This window comes from Mus pahari, chromosome 5 (assembly GCF_900095145.1).
Source record: "Mus pahari chromosome 5, PAHARI_EIJ_v1.1, whole genome shotgun sequence".
Lineage (NCBI taxonomy): Eukaryota > Metazoa > Chordata > Mammalia > Rodentia > Muridae > Mus > Mus pahari.
In genome coordinates, this window is record NC_034594.1 from 100,641,513 (window position 1) to 100,655,807 (window position 14,295).

Consider the following 14,295-nt stretch of genomic DNA (forward strand, 5'->3'; position numbering starts at 1 on the left):
CATAGCCTCACAAGAGGCCTCTATATCAGGGTCCCTTCAGCAGAATCTTGCTGGCATGTGCAATAGTGTCTTCATACCTTGTTTCTAAGATGTCAGACCCTCTTTCCCTTGGTGTGAATAACAGACACAACAGCGTTATTTCTATATCCATGACACGGGTATGGGCAGTAGGACATTTTGAAATACCAATCAGCAAGCAGAACAACAAAACAAAACAACTGTCTCCATTTGAATATATGAGAATAAAATCCTATCAGAATAATGATGACACAGGCAGTACATAGAAGAGAGGGGCAAAAGTTAGATGGCAGGAACCTTCTAGAAATTATTACAATGTGGGTCCCTTCCTGTTACTGTACCGAGGAAGTTTTGAAATGTGTCTGGTCACATGTGGGCCTGTTCATCACTTAGAATGAGAATATGAATCATGGTCTTTGGACAGGAAACATGGTTCTGTTGGCAAAGCTTATATTGCAAGCATGAGGACATGATTGCATCCATTAGCTGCAAGGGAAAGGAATCTAGAAGCAGTAGTGTGTCTTGTAATCCCAGTGCTGGGGAAGCAGAAAGGTGGATCCTCAGGCCCAGAAGATACCTTGTCTCAAAAAACAAGGTAGAGAGAGACACCTTTGGCTGCCAAACTCACAGACAGGCAGACAGACAGACAGACAGACAGACAGACACACACACACACATACACACACACGCACATGCATGCACACGATAGTTCTTTTGCTTATTCAAAAGTTCCTTCAAGAGTGACTCCTGGGTACTGATGGAATCTGTTTCATGATCTTTCTAAATTGAAGCCTCCACTGTGAGCTGCAGCTGTGTTACGTAGCTTCTTTCCATGTGTATCTCCATGTACACAGTGTACACAATGAGGCACTGCTCAGCCCTATCTCATAGGAGTGTAAAAGATCAGATCAGCACCAGCTCTGAATTTACCAGCACGCAGTGTAACATGGTGTTTTCTACATGTTTGTTCAGTCACATTTTGTTATAGCCAAAGATGGGTTCTTGTTTATAGATCTTATTGTTGGAGTCTTCCTTTAGAGCCATTTGAGGATCTGAGATATAGCTCAGTGGTAGAGTGATTGTTCTATGTATATAGGCCATAAGTCAACACACCATTCCTTAACAAACAAAAGCCAAACAAATAAGGAAACTAACAAATACTTGAGGAGCAGTTCACATGCAGAATTACCTACATTTAATATAATTCAATTTTGCCTGTAATTTTGTTATAGTTATACACCAATTATTTAGTGCAATCCTGAAGTCCTTGATTCCATTTGCCTTTATAGAGGAGTTGGGAACATTGGAACTTGTTTTACAAAACTAACTCACTGATACCCACTACAGTTATTATATAATACAGTTTGTATAAAATTACAATTTTAATTTTAAAACCTTACCTGGGGGGCAGCTGAATCACAGTACAGAATATATAGAGATCTGAGAACAACTTGGGGAAGTCAGTTCTTTTTTCTATTATGTGGGTTCTAGGGGCTGAAGCCAGGTTTTCAGGCTAAGCCATCTTGCCAACCCCACATTATTAAGTTTGGAATTCCATAATTGCATGATGTGTACTCTATGCACAAACTGAGTTAGTGAAATAATTCATTCTTGGTGAACCTCTAACCGAATGGATGAGAGAACGCTAGGATAACTGACAGAGAAGCTCTACCACAATGGTCAGCAGTTATGAAGCAAACAGTGTTATTCTGTGTGACTTTCCAGAAGAGACAATGTCCATTGACTCATCTAGCTTTGGCTATTTATAGATTCAGACAGGATTGAGATGCCAGCCTCTGACAGGACTTCAGGAGTTCATTTTCTGCACTAACGTCTTGGTTCTTTACAATTTTGTCTGATTGTTATCTGAACAAAACGGGGTCTCCTGAGCCCGATTTACAGCTACTTCTACTCCCAGAGATATCACAGCACAAACTAGAATCGAGAGACAGCTCATTACCAAGCTCCACATTTTAAATTTTAGGTTAGTGGTCACCAGCCTCAGCAGTGGACGGAGCTGTGTTCAGTGGTTGATGTTGCCTTGCTTGGTTTGTGGTATCACTATGATACCTAAGATGCCCTTGACATCCTGAAGTCAATGACTCTCCTGCCTCAGCCGCCTGACTGCTGTGCCTGATTACCCTGCTCTATTTGTAAGTGACTGGAACCTGTCAGCTAATTCTTAGATCCGTATTTTTTTGAATTGGTTATGACTTACAGATGCCTTTTCCTGACACAATTTATCTAGCTAAGCCATCATGAATCTAATCATCATCTTTCTATATGGCCTTTGGGGAGGCTACATGAAATAGTTAAGACTTGTTGAGCTGTCTTCTTCAGAGGGAGATTTAAACAGGTTCCTAAAACTTAAAGGAAATGACTTGGTATCCGTAGGGGGGAACTTCTTCCCGAGTCCACAGGGAGCAGCTGTAGGGTCTGTAGTTTTTACAGCCAGGTATACACCGGTTACTTTATTATATTTCCTCACGAAGCCTTGAAACTCTCTGCATAGCTACACAGGATATCAGGCCTCCATATAAAAATGAGAAATTTTCAGAAAAAGAGAGAGCACAAAGTTCCCTTATGTTTATGCAAATCAACCTCCCAACTCGCCGGCTGGATTTAGTGCGTATTCATTATCCTATTCAACAAATAATTACCAAGTGTCAATAGGTGAAAAGCAAGCTCAGGTGGTTTCTCTTTTATCTCCATGGTGAGTACAAGTTCTCACTTAATCCCCAAAGCAACATCAGAAAACTATGTTGTGAGCGAAATAAAAAAATAGATCAACGACAAATCCTGCTACTTCCTCTAAGGATGACTGTGACACACAGGTGTTAGACAGCAGGTGTTCTGCTTTCATTTCTGTTGCTGTGGTAAAATATCTTGACAAAAAGCAATTTAGGGGAGAACATATTTACTCTGCCTGTAATTCCAGGCTACAGTCCATTATTGCGGGGCAGTCATGTCAGGAACTCGAGGCACCTAGTCATATCACATCCACAGTCAAGAACAATGAATGTACGCATGCTCTGTGCTCAGCTAGATTCCTCTATCCTTATATAATCCAAGGTCCAAACTAATGGAATGGTGCCGCCCACAGGGCACTTTGTCTTCCCACATTAAAGCATTAAAGACAGACCACTACAGACAGCCTCAACCAACCAACCTGATCTAGATAGTCCCTTACTGAGACTCTGTTCCCAGCTACTTGTAGGTTCTAACAAGTTGAAGGTTAACATTAATCATCTCACTAGTCATTATAGTCTATCATTGTTCTTCATGGGTCTCTTAACAGCCTGTCATGACTGTCAACTTGACATTAACCTGGGTACATCTGAGAAGAAGGAATCTTAATTGAGAAAATGCTTCTGTGAGATTGGTGTCTATAGGGTATTGTCACGATTAATGACTGATGCAGAAGGGCCAACCACATTGTGGGCTGGTGGTCCTGGGTACTATAAGATAGCTGAACAAGCCATGAGGAGCAAGCCAGGAAGCAGCAATCCTCCAGACCTCTGCTTCAGTTCCTGATTCCAGAGTTCCTGCCTTGAGTTTCTTCCCTGACTTTCCTTGATGATGGACCACTACTGAGAGGTACAATTTGTGAAAGAGGTGAAAGTTGTTTTGGGGGTTAAGGGTTTAAATAGATAAGGTTTTTGTTTGGGGGGGGGTTAATAGGTTAAAGGGCTACCTTTAGCAAGGATTCCTTATTGCAGGATGGTTCATGAAGTGAAAATTCCTTGGTGAAGCATATACATTTTGGTAACTAAAACCCAAAGGATAGAACCGTGGTCTGTGGATAGTCGCCTGATCATCTGCCCTTGCCACTTAAATACGCATGTCAGAAATTTGTGAGGACCAATGTAAAAGCTGTACTGTCTCTGGCACATGTGTTTACTCCATAAATAAACCATCAGGATTTATAAACAGGGACTGCAGATCCTTAAACACTGCTCTAGAAAAGCCTTGAGTTAGAACAAGCAAAATGGAAAAATTCATGAGCAGGCAACAGCTGTTAAATGTAATTGCAACATCAGATCTTGATTGTAAAATTGCAGAAGAAATGACGCCTCTCACAAATCCATGATCCCCAATGACAAACACTGACGGTGGTCAGGTCCAGAGAACAAAATGGACACACACGATTTCTCCCTGTGGCCCGCCAACAACTTCTGAGCCATAAATTATAAATTATGTTCCAACAGATAAAGCAGAGAGGAAATCAATTTCTGAGATGAGATCAACTTTGTAATTCAAAGAGCTCTCCTAATTTGAAATTAGGGGTGGGGCTACCTCTTGATACTGTTGTACTAACTCTGTTTCCTTCTATGGATTGCAGCCTTTCATCATTCCATAGAGGAGTACTGAGACGTTTATGCCAAAATGCAGAGAATACATGAAGAACTCAACCACTGAGAAAATAGTGCAAGGAAAATTTCTAATGATGATGGAAATGCTCTACTAATATACTGTCTGATTTGGTATGAGCAAGGTTTGTACTCCCTGGTATATTTCTAGTGGATCACAGGAAGCTAACTTTAACTTAATGCAATTTGTATGTATGCCTGGTGAGCATGTGCACACATGTGGTGTGTGTGTATGTGTGTGTGTGTGTGTGTGTGTGTGTAGGCCAGAGACTATCCTCAGGTGGCATTCCCACGCTGCCATCTATCTTTTGGAGAAAATGTCTCTCTTTATTGGCCCACACCTTGCTGAGCTGCTCAGTGAGCTTCAGGGTTCTCTTCCCTATGAGAAATACAGCTGTGTGCCATAACCGTTTTTATTTTTAGGGATGCTCTGAGGATAGCTCTCCATGCTTGCAAACAAGTAATTTATACCCTGAATATCTCCCCAGTGTTTAGAGTAAAAACTTCAAGTAGGAATTTAAATAACCCACCATAGACCACAGGCAATGGCTCTGCTGCTGGCCAGTAGAGTCTCAAAGGTCACTAGGTACCTTGTCTATCAGACCAAGCAATTTGTGAGCTGTCTTTGACAGACTGTTCAGACCCCTGTGAATCCACACCGCTGCCTCTGACATCACAGAGCAGAAAAACTCTGAGCAGAGCTTGTGCATGCGATCCAGTCTGAATAAACATGTACATTAAGAACTGCATTGTGGGAAAAAGCAGAGGTTAACCCTCCAGCCTCCTGTGACAATCGCATGTCCCCTGCCACGTGACATTTCTCTCATGCTCTCTCGGGGTTGGTTTCAAAATGAGACGGTTCTGTGCAAGTTGGGAAGGTACCTACGGGCAGATTGCACAGAGAGCTCTCAGACAAAGGTCCTGGAGAGTCGCTCGCTGTCACTAAGACACAGTCCACGAAGCATGGTGAGAGGACCACAGAAAGTCACAGGTCACACGAATCCCAGCTGCCACTTGCATAATAGTGAGCTTGAAGTAAAGATGTGTGCTTCAGCATTCCCTAAAACTCCCTTGCTTGTCACAGAATGGGAGGGCAATGATGCTCTGCAGAGCCGTCATATCCCAAGTCTGTGTCATGGTTCTACTTAGCTTAGTGGAGAATATGTTGTGTCTCGTGTGTGTGTGTGTGTGTGTGTGTGTGTGTGTGTGTGTGTTCATTAAAATCTGCATACATACATACACACTTGGATTCAGAGGCCAGAGGCCAGCCTTAAGTGTTGTTCCTTAGGACACTGTCTTTGTTATAGGAGACAGGGTCTCTTGCTTTTGCCTGGAACTTGCCATTTGGCTAGACTAGCTGGACAAAGAGCCACCTGTCTCTCTCTGCCTCCTTAGCACTGGGAATAGAAACACATGCCACCACACCTGGCTTTGTAAATGTAGGTTCCCGGCATTAAACCCAGGTGGTCATGCTAAGCAGGCTGCAACTGTGGCGTCTCTCCAACCCAGAGGACTACACGCCTCATCTTCCCTTTGCCTGTGTACTCTTCTTTGGAGTTTTTCTTTACGAGAAAGTAATTTTCCAAAGTATAGATTTTGAGAGACAGTCACTTCAAGGACACCTGAGACAGAGAAGCACTGAGATTTTGGTGCAATATGACTTACACCTGGGGAGGCTGGAAAGCTTTGAGTGTGCATAGCTTCCTGACGAGATTTTTAGGAGCAAAGGCGGTTTTCCACATAAACACATACCTGGAGGAGCACGTCAGAAGCTGGTCTGACTCGCTGTTGGAACAGGAGGCTGAGTGCTCGGTTCTGTTGCTCCAAGTCAAACACTCTTGTTTTCAACTTTACACACTCCTCCCTTAGATCCTATAAAAAAAACCACAAAGAGAGAAAGGAAAGTCTGACCAAAAGATGCCTCTGCATATTACTGCTATATTTTACATGATACCTCAGACACATTAGGAAAAACTATCATTCTATTCTTCAAAGCCTCCAGAAAAATAAGTCACGAACTACATTTTTTTCCATGGACCATTGTCTGATGGAATTGTTAGGTTCAGGGAAGACCAATCGTACAAAAATAAATAAATAAAGCACCTTGAAATCAGAAATGCATTAATGTAGTCCGCTATTTTTGAAGGCGGTAAATCTTAGTGATATAAAGTCAATTTACATTTCTACCTATATATTATGCTTTTCCGATGTCTTCATAAAAGCAATCATAAAGTACAAACCGCAAGGACAACAGTATTTTTACAATGACTAGAGAACGGATGAACTAAAGAAGCTAGCTAGCACTTTAGATGGAGCCGCTGGTGTCATTTAGGGAAATGAATTGAGATTCATGCATTGTGACTCACATAGTCACTGATGCATTTAGTTGAAAGGAGTACCTCTGAATTAAAGTGTGCGTGTGTGTGTGTGTGTGTGTGTGTCTGTCTGTCTGTCTGTGTGTCTGTCTTTTTCTATACCTTTAGAGTACCATCCAGGAAACTTGGTTAGAGTAACAGCATTCTTAGATCATTTGCTTGATACAGGATTAAAAACAAAAATCCTGAAGATTTTATTAAGTTAATCAATAGTTTTCAAAGCCGCTGATTTGAGGTTTTCATTTGGGGGGCTGGGCAGGGGGCAGGTTTGCCAGTGTCTTGGACCTAGCTTACTAGGTAGCAATGCTTAGAAATACTGTGTTTCCACATCCTCAGTGCTGGGATTACACGTGTGCTCCACCCTGCCTGCCTTTAGCACATGCAGTTTGGGGTTAAGTTCCTTAAGCCTGCAAGGCAAGCGTTTTGCAGACTGAGCTATCTGTCTGGTCACAAAGGAAGGCATTTAAACTACCACTGTATCTTTCCTGTCCTTCAAACAGTTGTCTGGGGGTACTTTGGGCTCAGTCTCAGGGAGCAAACACAGTCAGTTATCATTTTGTGCCACTGTTGGAAGCAATTGCTTTCAATAGTTCAAGTCCTACCAAGACCTCCCCAGCTCACGGTCAGGGAAGCTGCTGAATAGGGCCTTTGGGGACTCCACAGTTGGCTGCCTTCCCCCAGGCTGTGGTACCAGTCCTTCGTGAGTTCAATGGTAATACTCTCTCTGATAAGGTCTAAACTTAAAGCTCAGATTCAAGGCTCTTCAAAATCTGGCCTCTTCCTAGGTCCTAGGATTTCAAGGTTCATCTACTGTTTCCTTTCAGAGCAGTTTCCTAACCTGCTGTTGGACTGTGTATTAAATGTTCCCCTTTGGGACACCTTTCCTGGCACCCATGGTGACTGTTCCCGTGTTTAGACCCCATCAAGCCCTCATTGCCTCTGCTACAACTCTAAGCGTAAAGCACTTTGTGTTCCTGTCATCTTCTTGCTGTAGACCTGTCTTGTCAGCTAACTGACATATCCATAAGAAGAAAAGCCGCAACACAAGCACAGTCCCTTTTCCACTCTCTCTTTTGCTCACTTTTAATGCACCACTGCATTCAGTACGAGCGAAGTAGATGTTCTTGTTTATTTGTTGTGTTTGTTATAAATGTTAGAGGAGATGATGCTGTCAAATCCCCCGGTAACCTGCATAATACAGAGAACTCAGGTTTGTCAGCAAGTCAGGTGGGTGGATACCTGTTCTCTGCTATGGACAGTGATGGGCTCACATAGGCCCTGGAGGGCAGGGAGAGTACTAGCAGGCAGCATTGTTTTCCAGAACCCAGGGATGACCCACCTTTATTAAAGGACTTTGTATGAGTGTGTATGGTGTGAGCTCTGTGTGTGTGTGTGTGTGTGTTTGTGTGTGTGTGTGTATTCATGTGCGCTTATAGGCATACATACATGTGTATGGAGGTCAGAGGACAACCTGGGCTATTGCTCCTCACTACCCACATTTCTTACCCACAGGCTTTCAGTGCCTGATGCTGACCTTGACTGGCCCTGGAGCTTCTGGGAATTCTCTTCTCTCTACCTTCAGTCTCCAAAAAGGATGCTCAGATTATAATGCATATATTACCATGTTCAGCCTTAAAAGGGTCATGGACATATGGACACATGTGCACATACTTGAGAGGCAAAAGTTTTATCAACTGAGCCATCTCTTCAGCCATTTCTAACCTGACATTGTGATACGAGTTTTTCAGTGTTCAGAACTGTCTTGGGACATTGGCAGCTCACGCAGCTTGGGCATACCTGGCCTACATGATAGCTGTTAGAAGCCTATTCCATATCAACCTTGGTCTATATCAGCCTTGGCCTCTAGAGATACAGGGCTGCTGAGGCTCGGTGTGAACAGGCACCATCAGACTCTGAAGCATGGGTTTTCTTTATGGGGGCAAAGAAATCTTTCTGAGCCTTGCTCCCTGTACACTGCATGCTCTTTTCATCTTTTCGGGTTAAGTGTGTGAAGCCCAGGCATACAATGTTTCTAGCTGATCTATGTCCCCAGTGCATGGTTGGAATGAAGACCCTAGGAAGATAGCGCAGAGGGCAGAAGCATGTATTCTGGGCACGGACACTCTACCTTTTTTTTTTTTAAAGGCATCCAACCTCTGCCTATCACTTATGCTAATTTATGTTGCCAGCATGCACATAACACTCTCTGCTCCCAACGCTAATTGTTTTCACTACTACTAATTAAGTAATTAATAAAACCTGACTGTGGGGCAGATAAATATTAATAGTGCCCATCGGCCGGGAAAACACAAGCACTCTGGACTTGAAGGAGGCACCAGGGAATGCACACAGAGAGGTGTCAGTTTGTAAGGAGAAACAGGAGCAGGAGGCCACACTATTGAAACTGCCCAGCAGCACAGGGGCAAAGCTAGATAGTTCTTTGGGTGGGTAAGATAACAGAAATGAAGATATCTTCTGCTGAGTTCTTATTTTCACTGCTTTTTGGATGGATGTGTGTACAGTGTATGGGTATAAGTCAGAGGACAATGGGAGCCATTTTTCTCCTTCCACAAAGTGGTCCGGGTAACTGAACTTGGGTCATTGGGCTTTTCCCACTGAGCCATCTCTCCCGCCTCTACACAGAGTATTTATACAAACACCTGAACTTCAATGGCCTCTTGTATCATTTAAGGAACACTGAAGGTTAATCGGTAGGAACACAGGCATCAAGCCTGGGGACAATTTGACTGTCCAGCCCAGCATGTGGTGGGAGGGAGATGCTTTTGTGCAGTTCACATGCCAGAGCCCTCTTCTTGGTGTGCCTGGGCTGTTGGTCTCAACAATTCTTGCTAAGACTTATATTGGTTTAAGATTGCCCTCAAAAGAACAGAAGCCATGGGAGAGAGGCCTTTGTGTGTCATAAGAGATGACATATCTTAAAACCGGATCATTTAGGGTTATAGAGATGGCTAAGCAGTTAAGAGTATGTGGTCTTCCAGAGGACCAAGTTCAGTTCCCAGCATCCATTTAATCAGCTCACAACTCCCTGTAACTCTAGTTCCAAGAGATTCAATACTTCTGGACTTGGGTACTGCACTAACACACACACACACACACACACACACACACACACACACACACACACACGAGTGCATGTGCACATATGTGTGCACACACACATATGCACACATATGATGTTAATGGAGAATGGTGTAGTTGTTTTTACATTTTTGTTTTACGTTTAAATTACTTGTGTGTGTGTGCGTGTGTGTGTGTGTGTGTGTATGCTTGCACACACGTGCATGTGTACAGACATTTGAAAAAAAGAGAAAAATGACAGAAATCACTGACAATTTCTGTCATATAACTTGTGTCAAGTACATCTGTCTTTGGAATTAATTTTCTCATTTGCATGTGGGTTGCATTTATTTCTCCCTATCTGCAAATTATCTTCTTTTTGAGATGGTCTCCTGTAGCCCAAGTTCCTTAAGTATTCAAGAATGACCTTGAACTTCAGATCTTCCTGCCCCCTCTCCTGTCTGTTGAGACTACAAATGCTGTGCCACTGAGTCAGGCTTATGCAGTACTGTGAATGGAAAGCAGTGTACCCCAGATAAGCCCTCTACCCACCAAGCTATAACCTCAGCTCTGTTCTCCTTATAACTGAAGAGAAATCTCTGTCTTTTTAAAGCAGCTTTAGAGTCCTATAGAAACCAGGAGGTGCATATTTAGCAGAATGTGACCCTGAGGACTCTCTGGAGACCCCTGCATGGCTTCCTGCTTGGTGAAGTTCTTAGGGCATGCTGCCCCATGGTAGCTCTTGTCTGTGTGCCTACAAATCCATCCTCACTGTGCGACATGGATGTGTTTACCAGCTATTACTTGGATTTGTGTGGCTACTTTGGGGTGGCTGACCTAAGGACTCTGATTTCTTCTGCACTGCGCCAGACCCCCGAGGCACCATTAAAGAGACAAGAAGAAGTGTTTCCAGGGCTGCGGAGGCTCTCCTCCCTTTGTTGTGGAATGAAGGGAGCCCAGAGCAACCCCAAAATCCAAGGTGTCAAGAGACAAGGGTACCTAGGCACACAGCGGCAGAAATCTGGCTTCATCCACTAGCATCTTATTTTCACCTTCTTCCACAATAAAAGAACAACCCATAGTTTTCTGGACATCTACTGATAGTGATGACCCATTTACCAGTTTTCTTGGGTGTGGCTCTGTGATCAAAGTCTTTTCAAGGAGATAGATTCATGGCCTTTGGAAGCTTCTATATATCATCTTCCAAGACAACTGGGGGCTAGTGCAATGGCTCAGTGAATAAATTTTAAGCCAGTATCCACATGGTGGAAGGCAAGAACCTCTGACATATGTTTTCATGCTGAGGTGTGTATATGCCCATGCACCTAGGCAGACAGTAAGTAAATAATATAGGTAAAGGTTCTGTTTGTTTTAAGATAGCCGATATGCTATCTTCTACGAAATCTTTTTTTGTTGTTCTGTTGATTGGAATGCAGGCCTAATGACTGGCACTAAAGCAGCTATTTTGGACCATTACTCAGAACTGGGAATTGAGGCTTCATCACACAGGAAAAAAAAAATGAGAGAAATTAGAGACATTATGGACTCATAGCTGTAACACCAGCCCTACATTGACTACCTAGTGACTTATTAATGAAAAAGAAAGAGTCTTTTAGCTTACATCAGCCATAGCTATTTAACAAATCTGTTCTTTACAACAGATCCTAATGCTAAATGACATACTTAGATGTTTTTTATTTACATGATGTTGATATCAAATGTGAAATAGTTAATAAATATTTGCTAAAGGAAAATTTACAGAGGTCTAGCAAAAATACCATCATAGTTCATGTGCAATATAAATTTAAATAATATTTAAGAATATCTGCAAGACAGGGTAGAGGCCTGATAAATTTCTTTTCTATTAAGACACAATAGCACAAATTACTTGGTTCTTTATAGTCACAGGCTTCAGGGGATGCTACAAAAGCTGAGAATCTTTTAGAAAAGTTTATACTTTGAAGAAATTATTAGAATAAACAAAATCTGAGGGAACTAGAGTTGAGACCATGGATTTATCCACTCTGGTTGTGATTCCCGTGGTTAATATAGACTACTATATAGACAGGATCTATGAAAAGTGGTTAGGATAAGAATCACTGAATAAAATGTACCAAATCTGTCAAATTTGGGCAAACATGGATTTATCCACTCTGGTTGTAATTCCCGTGGTTAATATAGACTACTATATAGACAGGATCTATGAAAGAAGCCTTTCAAAATATCCGTGAGAGCATTTCTAGATTGAGAATATTGTGGTGGGAAGACCCTCCCTACATACAGGATAACCATTCTACGGGCTGGGGTCCTGGGCTTTATATGAAGGCGAAACAAGCCTAAGGCCAACACTCATCTCCCTAATCACCAGCTGCAGATACAATGTGACCACTTGCTCCAATCCTCAGCTATAGATACAATATGACCAGCTGCCTTATACTACCCCTGCTATGATTTCTGCATCTGGCTGGACTGAATACTTGAACTGGAAGCCAAAATAAACTGCTCTTTCCTGAAGTTACTTTGGTCAGATATTCTGTCACAACGATGAGCAAAGTAATAAATAGTTGTGGCTCCCAGGTTCTGTGTGTGCAGACTGAACGCATAGAAAGCTGGAGAGATGATATGAAATTTTATGTTTATTTTGTATTGATTCCAAAATAATGCCCAAGTAACTTTTCCTACCTTCTTATCTCAGATTTCCCTTATGAGCTTGAGACCAAAGGGTGTTATCTACATGTCCACTCCATAGAAAAATAGACTCAAGCTTTAGGGAATTAGAACATTTTTGTAATCTCAAAGACCTCTTGTTGAGTCCAAGGCCCCTTTCAATGCTGTCCCCAAGAAGGCTTTCTTGTCCTAGGAACTAGAATGACCCACCAACTTCTTTAGTTTGCTTCTCAAGATAAACCCACGAGTCTGCTATTTCTTTCAGGACCTGAAAATAATTCATTTTAAAAAGATTTCTGTGCTGGTCAGTTTAATTGTCAACTTGACCTAACCTAGAGTCACCTGGGAAGAGTCTTAATAATGGATTGTTTAAATAAAGATTGTCTGAGTGCATATTTAGGGGGTGCTCTCTTAATTTCTAAGTGACATATTCCAACCTACTGTGGGCAGTACCATTCCCTAGACAGTGATTCCCAAAGTGTAAGAGAGGACAAAGCTAGCTGGGATCAAGGAAGCAAGAAGCCATGTCTTTACTTCCTCTGCTCTTGACTATGGGTATAATAATGCCAGTTCCTGTCTTGACTGCTCCATGCTGGGCTGTAATCAGGAATTTTAAGCCAAATAAATACTTTCTGTGACTATGTGTCACAGCATCAGAAGAGAAACTAGGACTAGCTCTTTCTCAAGAGCTCAAAATGTATGAATAAATCAGCTACGTGTTGGTATTACTTCTTATGCAACACACACACTTGCAGCTCCAGCTTAAGTAATTAAACAGCAACGTTCCACCACATCTATGATCATGGTTCCTTGGTTTGGCAGTGTAATGGGTACTCCATTCACATTAATACTTCAAGTAATAGGTAGAAGGTAACCCTACCTTTTGAGTGAGTAGAGCTCGAACAACTTGGTTGGCTACCTATAAAAAAGAAAGGAAGTTGTTGGTTATAACCGACTATGATTGCATACTCATTTAACAAGTCCTTCACAGCTTCCAGCCTGTAATGAGCCCCTCATAGTCCTCTTCCCTCTCCCCACAAAAGATCTTTCTCTGCATAACAAGCATGTCCTTCTGGGTGATATTTTACTCTATCCAAACGTGACCTTGTGGCTAATTATGATGATTCAGCTGGGAAGAAAATTCACACCTTGACTTTCACATTTTCATATTTAGGGAAATAATCTCTTTTCATATGTATTCCACAAAAGCTACAAAAACAAGCAGCAAGAGAGTCCATCCTAATGATCTGTGCACAGTTTCCCTACATCGCTGGTAATCATCTCTGCCGATTCTTCTGTTCCTTACCTGTCTTACTGCATTTAACATGACTGGCAACAGAGAAAGATACACAGATGAGATAGGGCAGCCCATTTCCTGTGTTGCCCATGTTTCTCCTCTGTCTTCCCCTGCATCCCGCTCTAGTGTTTGCCACTTGTAATAGAAACTGGTAGTTGTTAAGTTTTTCCACCGTAGAAAAATTCCATCTTTGACTTTGGGGACTGGGCACATCCCAGCTCTGCTTTCCTCCTATATGACACAGTTCTAACTAGCAAGATATAAGCAGATTGTTTTTCTTAGACCTAGTAGAGTCTGTAAGAAGAAAGGAGGTGATGGACAGTGGTGGCACATGCCTTCAATTCCATCACTAGGGAGGCAGAGGCAGGCAGATTTCTGAGTTCGAGGCCAACCTGGTCTACAGAGTGAGTTCCAGGATAGCCAGGGCTATATAGGGAAATCCTGCCTCGAAAAAACAAAAAAGAAGGAGGAGGAGGAGGAGGAGGAGGAG

The 14,295-nt window shown here is 42.4% G+C and overlaps 1 protein-coding gene across 1 annotated transcript in view; it reads right to left on the bottom strand.

Annotated features, from left to right (window-relative positions):
• The window catches only part of Nckap5 (NCK associated protein 5), an 809,936-nt gene that overhangs the window by 185,401 nt on the left and 610,240 nt on the right, over positions 1–14,295 (bottom strand). Inside the window, exons 9-10 of the mRNA XM_021198000.2 lie at positions 13,389–13,427; positions 6,141–6,260 (exon numbers count right to left, since the gene is read on the bottom strand). Of these exons, the coding sequence (XP_021053659.1) occupies positions 6,141–6,260; positions 13,389–13,427 (159 nt within the window). The remainder of the gene's footprint in view (positions 1–6,140; positions 6,261–13,388; positions 13,428–14,295) is intronic.